Source organism: Sphaerodactylus townsendi, linkage group LG03, assembly GCF_021028975.2.
Source record: "Sphaerodactylus townsendi isolate TG3544 linkage group LG03, MPM_Stown_v2.3, whole genome shotgun sequence".
Taxonomy (NCBI): Eukaryota; Metazoa; Chordata; class Lepidosauria; order Squamata; family Sphaerodactylidae; genus Sphaerodactylus; species Sphaerodactylus townsendi.
In genome coordinates this window covers 45,709,018-45,719,460 of record NC_059427.1, presented here as the reverse complement: position 1 = coordinate 45,719,460, position 10,443 = coordinate 45,709,018, and the positions used below count along the sequence as shown (strand labels likewise).

The window sequence follows — 10,443 nt, the reverse complement described above, 5'->3', positions numbered from 1 at the left end:
GTTTTGGATGTCTTCTGAGATTAGGCAGATGTCTACCTGGAACTGGACCTTCTCAGTAATGGCACCAAATCTCTGGAACTCTTTCCCCAGGAAGATTCATCTGTACCCTTCTGTTGTCATCTCCTGACAGGAGGTGAAGACATTTGTCATTTCCTCAATACAGAGGTGTAGTGCCAAAGGAGCGGGATGGGGCACGACGCCCCAAGCGGAGCCACAGCAGAGGCGTGGCCAGGCCGCGGAGGGGGTGTGGTGGGGCATTCCAGGGCGGGGCAGGCACTGCTGTGGCAGGGGCACAGGGTGAGCGCGTGCGCCTCAGGCAGAGTTTCCCCTTGCTCCACCTCTGCCTCAATGATCTCTCCTTCCTAATCAATGATTTTATGTTTCATATGTAGTTTAACTCTGTTTTTAAACTCTTTTAGAAGTTGTTTTAATGATATATGTTTTATATGCTTTTATTGGAACAGTTTTATAACATAGTTTTTATCATGTATCTTTTAAATTGGTAGCTGCCTTGGTGGCCCTTGTAAGGGCGGAAAGGTGAGATATAACTATTGTAAAGAAGTAAATAAAATAACTGCCACAGCAAGGCCATCTTAGAGGAGACGTTCCCTCCTGAAGGTGAAAGAAGAGGGAGAAGACATAGATCAGTGATGGAGGATCTCCTTGGTGCCAGTGCAAGTTAAGTCCCAAGAATCACCGGTTAAAAAGGTTCCTAGAAACTGGAAGCTGCTGTCATCCGTGCAGGCCATATTAGGCTAGTCATGTGAATCAGTTGTCAGATGTGGTATTAGGCTGCCTCATGTGTGGTTCATCTAGACTAGAATCCTAGCATCAGGAGCCAGGTAGATGCCACTAGGAAGCCCACAAGCAGGGCTTGCAAACAACCACCTTCCTTTGTTGACTTTTCCTCAGCACTTGACTATGCGAATTCAGAGATCATATTTGGTTATCTTGGCTAAAAGCCTGACCTATACCTCTCCTCTCTCATGCTAACATTTGATAACACTTTTTTTTCCTGGTTTGCGGCACAAATGTTGCCCATGGGATTAATCTCTAACAGCCTCTATAACCCAGGTGGAAGTGGACTAGAGCTTGGATGAAAAACCCCTTCATTGGTTCACTTACCTAACAGCTGCAAAATCTCAAAATGTAAAATGGTCATAGAAATAATCTGGAGAAGGACCATAATTCAGAATCGAGGCCATGGAACACTTTACAGAAAGCCCCTCCAACTCTTCAAGAGGCTGTTCAGTACTAACAACCTAACAAGCCAATAATGAGATGAAGGCAAGCAATAAAACAAAAACAAAAACATCTATAACGAATACGGCTCTCACTCTGTTTGAGCAGGTCCGCCTAGCTATGAAATTGGATTTGGAGCTCCAGTGTGAACGATTCCCCCGGGAGCAATGGGCGTGCCCCTCGCCCAGCGCCGCAGAGTGGCTCAATATAGGCTCTGGCGTCCTCCCTTCCAGCGGCGTCTTGCAACCTCCCCCCCCCCTTTTTTGCGGGGCTCATGATTTCTGCATCCCCCCCCCCCCCTTGCAGCGAGTTAAAACGTCCTGCAGGCTCCAGTGTGTCAAATGCAGGAGGCGGGGCTTGGCTGCCCGCGCGTGACGTGGGGCGAACTTAATTCAAGCCTGCAGTCGGTGAGCGACGGAGCCGATGCATCCCCGGCAGTCCAAGCAAACTTCTCTCCCCCGCCCGATTGAAAGCTCACGCTAATTTGGAAAGGAGGGGGGGGGGGCGAAATGAAAGCCCTTTTTGCAACCTGACCTCCTTTTGGATTACAGCCAGAGCTTCCAAAGCCTGCCATGGTTTTGCCTAGCTAAGGAAGGAGGGGCCCCTTGCGTGCATTTGGGGTTGTTTTGCTAGGCTGCTCCTTATCTACTTATTTTGACGGCATTTGGGGTGGGGGTTCTTTTTTTTTTTTTGGGAAGACGACTTGGGTGCAGGTGACACACCCTCCTCGCCCCCCCTCCCGCTCACCCTTTTTTCACCCGGCTTCCCTGCACAACGGCAGGGGGGAGAAATCCTATATCCATAGCTGCATCTGGTCCGGTTCTTTTCGGTGGCTGCAAACTGGTCGGGCAGAGGCAAATGCGGGGGCATCTTCTCGTCGAGCCGGAGCAAAGAGAAACGGCTTTTCCTCGGCGGTGAAGTGAAACCGACAAGCTGCAAAACTGCCTCCCTGCGAAGCAACTAGAGCCGACCAAGCCGGTGGGGAGGGGGGAAGGGAGGGGAAGACTTTCCTCTTCTTTTCCCTTTCTGCAAGGGGAAATAAACATAACGCCAATAAAAGCTCGCTGGGGCATCTTGGTCGATCTTTGCAAAGATGTCATCTCAAGCTAAGTTCAAGAAAGACAAAGAAATAATAGCCGAATATGAAACTCAAGTAAAAGGTGAGTGGACGCGTTACCTTTTTTTGTATACTTTGTATCCTCTTTTTGTATACTTCCTTTTGTATACTTTGCATCCTCCTTCTCCTCCCTTTCTCCCTTCTCTCCCCCCTTCCCCGCGCCTCTTATTGTTATAAATCTTATCACGCCTCATTAGATTTATGGTGAAAATGCCGGGGTTATTACAGCAAGCCACCTGGCTGTTTGAGACAGAAGAGGTTTAGTGGTGTAGGGAAATCACGGCGGAGTAGTAAAAGCTGCATTGCAGTTGTGTGAATGGTGGCTTCTTTTTTTTTAAACCCCACTCTCTGTTTGTGTGAGATTCTCAGTTCATCGTCTTGACGGCGTGATAAATGGGGCCTCTCTTTAATTAAAATATAAAGCCCCATTTCGATGTAGGCGGGGGCAGCCATCTGTGTATAATAGATGTGTATGTGGCTGGATTTGCATTTAGGGGCTATAGAGGCTGTAGGCGTGGATTCATCTCTCCCATATGTGGAACGCTTCTTGAGCGGGTGCCCAGTTCTCCACGTTTAAATAGCATTTAGCATTAAATAGCACATGTGTGCGTGTTAACCCTCTTCTATATTACATTTATTTAGTCGGTTTCCTTTGCACCTGGGCCGCACAGCTGGAGGGGCTGATAAAGCTCACTGAAGAGTGTGAAAAGAAGCAATTGCTGACATGAATTATCCATATCTGAGGACTTCCTCCTGCGTGTGTGTATGGATGTGTGAGGGGAGACTGGATGCTTTGCCCTTCTTCCACTCCAGTGCACATGACACACCTTGGGTGAAAAGTCTGCCTCAATCTAGCCAAGAGATGGTTGTTAAAGACATCTTATTTTTTCGGGTGAAGCACCACTCTTGCCATGCCATCAACCCACAAACTAATATTTGCACTCTTTATTTTGGAAGAGGTTTTTGAATAAGAAGTCTTTCATTGAGAAGTCAGATACCAAAAGATGTATGCTGGTGATTAACACAACACATTTTTACTGTTTGCTGTGAAACTGAGATGATGTTGATGTATCAGTGGCTACTTAGACTTTCCTCATCCATGGATTATTGTTGACCTGATGCTGAAAGAGCTGTTGGCCCGCTGGTCAGTTTTGCATGAGCTGCTTTGAGCGCTGTGGACCTTTGTGGGCTGTATAAAAAGAGATCCTGGGCTGGAAATATTCCTAGTAAAGTTATCACTGAGTACCTTCTGCATGACCCAACACAGTTCATAGACATCCATGGTTATAGTACTTGTCCACATGCATTATCAGTTTTTTTGTGAGGTGACTCAGCCTAGCTAAGCCGTATGTAAACTCCATTTCCAAGTAGCTCAGCTTTCGTTGTAAACATGGAGGGTAACATTTGGTATGTTTGTATGGTCTTACATAAATTACTTTTTCCACCTTAGTGAATAAAGACTTGCAGCTTACACGTTTTTGTGCTTGTGACTTTCATAGGTGATCGTGGTGTAGTTTAAACCAAGCGGCTTGCTTGTGTGGAGTGAACACCGTCACACAGGGCCTTGTGATCAGTGCTGTGATAAAAGAGTTGGCATTACAAAGGGCTGTGTTATGTGTGTGAGGCACTCTAGGGACGCAGTTCCACACTGTTTGCCAAAACAGACAGGATGAAATCTTGGATTCCCTTGATGTCAGTGGAAACTTTGCTTCTAACTTCAATAGAGGCGAGCTTCAGTTTAACATCTTTTAAATTAAAAAAAATCTTATAATATTCCTTGTAATTGTTTTTGGATATCCTCTAATAGTTTCTGCAGGAAACTTTTTAATCCTCTGTTGCTGCCATAATGTTGTGCTTTATTCAATGATGCCTGCATAGGCAGTGGAAGAATTGAATGCAGTGTTTCTCTTAAGGGATTTGTTGTATGCTGTCGATGGCAATGAAGAAGCTGCCTCTGTTACTACTACGTTATCTTTTTAAAATGCAAGTAAATTTAATATTGGGAGAAGATGCATTGCAGATTTGATTCTGTTAACAGAGCAGGCCTTAACACCAAATACAGCATTAAATGCACCACTGAGTAAAACCAGAGAACCCTCTAAGATGCAGACCTAAGCCTTCACCTCATTATGTCCAAGATACTTTATATATAATATTCTTTTAATTGGATCAGAGGAGCAGGTGCCACACTCTAAGGGGGGATGTGGTGAGAGGGACTGACCTTTGATCTGAAGGGAACTGTTACAACAGCTCTTTGCTAACATTTCCTGTCTGGATATAAATTATGCAATTTTGACATTATCTTGTGCCAGAAATAAAATGCACACCCACTGTATTGATGTTCTGTTTTAAAGTTGGAAAAGATATTGTTGTCTTCCTTTTTAAAAATGGTTGTATGTGCAGCAGTACTACTAGTTTAGGTCTGGCTGGCTGAGGGGATCCTAATTTTGCCTAGTAGGGGTTTGGTTGTTAATTAGCAAGAATTGTGTGGTGGTAGCTACAAGACTGGGAGACTGGTCTTGGTTGTTTCTGCTGCAGCTGGGTTGAGTCAAATGAATTCAGCTGTGAAACATGTGACTTGTTGGCATGGAGATCTGCTTCCCACCTTGACCCATGTGGATCCATGCCACATTAACCTGAAGGCTATACTATGGTCTGTATGAATTTCAGTTTATAGTAAAATATCACAGTTCGAAATAAGGTACAATGTACATATTGCACTAATTATGCAATTACTTCATTAGTTGCCATTTCATTTCTAGGTTCATTTCAAGGTTATTACTCAAATTCTTCATGGTCTGGGACTCGTGTAGGTTTAGAACTCTTTCTCGTGTTATGCTTTTGCTGTATCATCCCCGTTGATCTCAATGGGGTCATCTGAAGACTCCCCTCCTGCAGACATTTAAAAATGGTAACTGCTCATAGTAGTCCATACATGGCAGAATACTGGAAGATGTCAGTGAAGCCCTTGTGTTCCTGTCCTTTCATAAGTTAGGTAAAAATTCAATTGTAGGAGAACCTTTTTTGTAAGTTGGTGATGCTGTGGTTTCTGTTTTAATATATAGTTGTCCTTTTATGAGTCTTCTTGAGGAAGGCAGACTACCACAGTTATAATTAAAGGTCCGGAGAAACCATCTTCAACAGGAAAGTATGGCTGTATACAAGGAGGAATGTTACTTGTGCCACAAATAGTTGTTCAAGAAGCAACCTTAGTCAAAATGGCTGAGTCCCATCTTCTCTTAATTGTTACAATGTTCCTTGTTTCAGGAAGCTGAAACTGGGTGCAAAGGGAAAGTAATTGCGTCATGATTGCTTGTAGTTGTGGGAGTCCATATACTACTCTCCTGGGGGAAGTGAGCTGGATGTAAAAGCCACCTTTAGGGAATAGTCTGAGGGCCCCATCCCAACCCCGTGATTATGCCACTGACATTCCTATCTCTGTTCTTAAATGACAGTATGCAGTTAGCTTTAGATCTTGGCCCATTATGCATGGAATGCTTATCTCAGGATTCTTCTCTGCACAGACGATTTGTAGTGGGGTCTCCATGCGATTCCTCAGTTTACACACAAGGAGGCAGTCACTCCTAGCCATATAGCTTTTCTGCAGACAACTCTCCTGGGCCTGGCTCCCTTAACTCCATCAACTTATTCTTAAAGGCACAGACCTCATTATACCCAGTAGTCTGGATTGCTGGCTTAGCCCTTTAAATTGCAGTTATATTGATATTCTACCCTTTTCCAAAAATAATATCCTCTCCCCCGCCAAATGAAAGAGGCAAAACAATTCCCTGGATATTCCCTGATATTCTCTCCCCTCCACACACACACACTTCCTGCTGCTGCTGCCCCTGCAGAAGGAGAGAGAGGCTTGTTATTTTCAAGCACTCACTGTTGGTATTATGTTGCTATCTCACTATATCAATATGAGAATATAAAGGTCAGTGAGTTTTGGCTAAGCCCATGTGAACGAGCTTCTTTTCTGTGACGTGAAGGAGCTGGTGATATGGAGGGGGAGGGGGGAAGGCATGGATGGCATTATGAGAGCGTGGAAAGGCTGGCCGTGGGCAGAGGGAAGGTGACAGGATACAGCTGTGCTCACTGGCAAACTTGCACTGCTCTGGTGGCAAAGAAAATTAAAATTGAGGTAGAAGTGGAGAACAGCAAGTGAAAAGTGAAGAGAATGGAAAGGGAAAGTGAGACTTGAGGAAATCTGTTCATACAAGAAATCTTGCCAAGATGGATATTCACCCACATCATGCAGCAATCACCTTGTACGTAATTCGCCTTTGTGTTTAAAACAATGGTAACTGAGGATTAATTACTGTTTCTTGTTCTTTTGAGTATAAGTCCTGACTAATTGTTGAAGAGCCAGTCTAGACATTGCAGTTCCTTGGGTATCAGTTATCACTTCAAGTACTAGCTCTCTCTTGACCTTTTAAAGACTTCATGTGCTAACAAGTAGTCATCACTGAAGCACCTTTATTACAGAGGCATCTTCAAATCAGCCCATTTCTGAGAGTGAAGAGTTTTAATTAGATACTGAAGAAGATATTTTAACTGAAATAAGAAATTTCCATGCTAGTCTATTGTAGCAGAAATGAGGCAGAATCTTCAAACTAAGTTTTTGAGCTTCCATAAGATTCTTGTTCAGTGTATGGAGACTTCCTGTACCTAGAGACAACTACTGCTTATTTACGTACAGGTCATTTTCAAAGATAGCATCTGTAGCATACAGTGGATTTCTCATTCTTTGGGTGTTATCTTCAGAGCATCTGTAAGGGCTGTCATCTTGGATCATCCTGGCCATATCATCAGTTTAATTTGCTGTGTATTTCTATGCTCTCCCATTATGAATTTGTTTTACAAGATGTAAAAGCAAAATAAAATAATCTGAGAACTATGATTTGCCTGATCAACTGGACTAATGGATAGACTGAGAAACTGTATGCCAATTTAATGGTAGGTTAACATCTAGACTGCTGTGAATATTTGGTGCCAAAGGGGCTGATATCGGATTTACATAATATAGTCAGTCATTTCTCCCAGTGGCGTAGTGCCAATGGGGTGGGGGTGGGGCCCCAGGCCCTGGTGCGATGGGGGCGTTCTGGGGGTGGGCAGCATTGTGACAGGGGTGCAGGGTGCGCGTGTGCCCTGGGGCGCAGTTCCCCCTTGCTCCGCCCCTGCTTTCTCCTCAATGAGTGCTGCTATGGGCTGCTCCAAAACGTTTGTCTCCATTTGGTATCCATTCACTTCAAGCGTTCTTTGTTTCCTTCAATACAATCAGATACCCACAGCTGTCAGTTCATTGCACCCAAAGCTCTTGTTCACTTTAATCTCTGTCTACTTTGGGCATAGAGGGCTGTTTGGAAAATAATTAGTTTTTTGAAATGTGCAAAAAGCTGGGGGTGGTTTCATTCATGGATTGCTTCTTCACATTTTCACTGAGCTATTCTTTAATTGTGTAGTACGCTTTTAACTGTAGTGAGAGGCAGACTATAGTGAGTAATTAAAGTCCCCATCAAGGGACATGGGTTATGGGTGGGAAATAAGTTCAGGAATAAACATAAGACAGTGGGGGTGGGGGGATGAACTACATAGTGAGTGGGTTTATGTTGCCCTTTTTACTCACCTGATTTTGCCTGGTGCCTATGGGGAAAATGGCTACTCTAGAACTGTAAGTCCAGGTTGTGATTGGTTAACTTCTTACTAGCTGGTGATGGGGTGACTGTGTGGTAGGGTATCCATTGGTACAAACTCTTGGGTTTTGGACAGTGAAAATATCCTGTAGAAGAGAGGCATCTGAATAACTTTGGTGATACAGAAGAGTTATTTATTTGATAAGGTATCCTTGACATAGAGATGGGGAAATGATCCTTCTGGGTGGAAGATTTTATTACCCTGAGATGGTTTGTTTATGCAAAGCAAGTTTCCAGGAGTTCTGGTTAGTCTAGTCAAACCTGGGTCAGATATTTTGAGCAAAGTGCTAAGGAAGCTCTGCATAGCTATTTGAAGCAGTGATTTGCAAGTTGTTTGTGGCTTTCGCAAGAGAGGCTTTGATCTATAGGTCAGTTTTAAAGCTGGACTAGAAACATCCTTCCCAACTGACATCAGAGCCCAGCAGTCATAGGAGTCACTCCTATGATTGCTAATGGATGTCCCCATGCTTGAATTTTGAGGTGATCAAAGTATCCTGGTGGGGGGTGCTCCCATTTAGGGTTTTTTGGGGAAAGGAGAGAAGCTACTGGGCAAGTTAACGCACATGTTCTCCCCCCCCTCCTCCTCCTGCAGTCACAACTTCAACAATCCACTTACTGTTCATCACATGAACTGTATCCCAGAACATGACTGTTAATTTGCTTCCTGAATGCACAAAAGGTTCGTACTCTCTTTGCATGTTAAATTCTCATGTAGAAATCGGTTGTTGGTAACCTGTTGGTAGCTGATTGAATATGGTGATCATGTGCAGGTTTAAATTGCTATGTGTTGTTGCGCATACTCCCTCTATATGGAGATAAAATTCCTACTTTTGTGTAAGAATAATTATTATATGCACTAGCTGTGAAAATGACTTCAGGTAATCTTGGTCAATACGCTGTTTAGTCTTCTGTTATGTGTATGTATTAGAACCATTAGCAGTAGTAGAATTGGCACCCTGTGATGAAAGTTATAGCTAAACATTTTCTTCTTCTTGAATCTGTGTGGTAGTTATCTCTAGTACAAGGTGCCTTTTTGGCTTTTATTTTGGCAATCTGGCTAGTTATGGCTTTGTAATTATTTTTTCCTCAGTTGCATCATGAAGGTAAGTTCATGAAGCATCTCCAGGAATGCTCAGAGGCAATTTTTTTGTTTTGTTTACTGAATAGTGTCATATTATCATGTATGTTATGTGTTGCATGTCTGTATAGCAACTCAGAATTTTGTTGTAACACTCTGTGTAATTGAAATTACAGTAATTTGAAATGAGATGACTGATAAATGTAACTTGCAGTAAAATTTAACTGTAGCATCTACCTTAACTTTTCCACCCTGGCCCAAGATGTTCTGATTTGACATGAGTTTGCCAGTCTATTCAGTAATAAAAATTATTTGAATATTATAGGCTTCTAACTAAACACTACAGTCTGGACAAATGATATGACGGAGTATGCCAAAGCACAGAAGAAAAGTTTTTTTAACCTTTGCTCTGATTTACAACTTGAGTTAAGTGCTTCAGGGCTTTGAGGATAAATCTCTTTTAATTTTCAGCAGTAGTTACCTTAGAAGAAGAAAAAACTCTTCTATTGTTATAAGGGAAGCAAAGAGTGAAATGTGGACCAGAGCTCATGCAGCACGTACAATGACAAGTTTACCCTTTCTTCCTTTACATGGCTCTCAATGCTGCCATGGAGCTTTTTTGCAGAGAACTCTCCTGGGTTTGGTTCCCTGTCCATCAAGTAATTCTGAAAGACAGAGATCTCATTACATCCAGTAGTCAAAACTGCTAGCTTAGCTCTTTAAACTGCACTTATATTGATATTACAGTTTCAAAAAAAATAGTCCCTCCCCACAGTGAAAGAGGCAAAGCAGTTCCTTGGACCACAGTCTGCTAAAGAAGGGGACCGTTCTGGAGCTGATATTCTCTCGTCCTCCCCTCCACACACACACTTCCTGCTGTTGCTTCCTCCAGAGGACAGAGAGGCTTGTTATTTCCAAGCACTGTCTGTTATTCTATCATTATCTTGATTTATAACATTGATTTATATCATTTATATATATATAAATATATATCATTATCTTGATTTATAACAAGGCAAAGCTGTGCTCGCTGGCCAATCTGCATGCTCTAGTGACGACACAGATTAAAAATTGTGCTACAAATGGTGTTGCTTGCCACAGAGAAAATGGAAAGTGAAAGCAGGGCTTGAGGAAATATGTTCATACAAGGAATCTTGCTGAGATGGACATTCATCCCCATCACACAGCAGACACCTTGTGCCTAATCAGTCATTATTAAAGGCTACAGGTTAATGCATCAAGGCTGTTGTTCACCGCCCAGAGCCCTTCGGGGGAGGAGCGGTATATAAAACCAATTATAAATAAATAAA

At 43.0% G+C, this 10,443-nt stretch overlaps 1 protein-coding gene across 2 annotated transcripts in view; it reads left to right on the top strand.

Moving 5' to 3' along the window:
• The first annotated feature begins 1,645 nt into the window (after positions 1–1,645).
• SRGAP3 (SLIT-ROBO Rho GTPase activating protein 3) overlaps positions 1,646–10,443 on the top strand; it is a 232,850-nt gene continuing 224,052 nt past the window's right edge. For both annotated transcript variants that reach the window (XM_048487752.1, XM_048487751.1), the window contains exon 1: positions 1,646–2,402. In XM_048487752.1, coding sequence (XP_048343709.1) covers positions 2,336–2,402 — 67 coding nt within the window. In that variant the 5' untranslated portion in view covers positions 1,646–2,335. The remainder of the gene's footprint in view (positions 2,403–10,443) is intronic.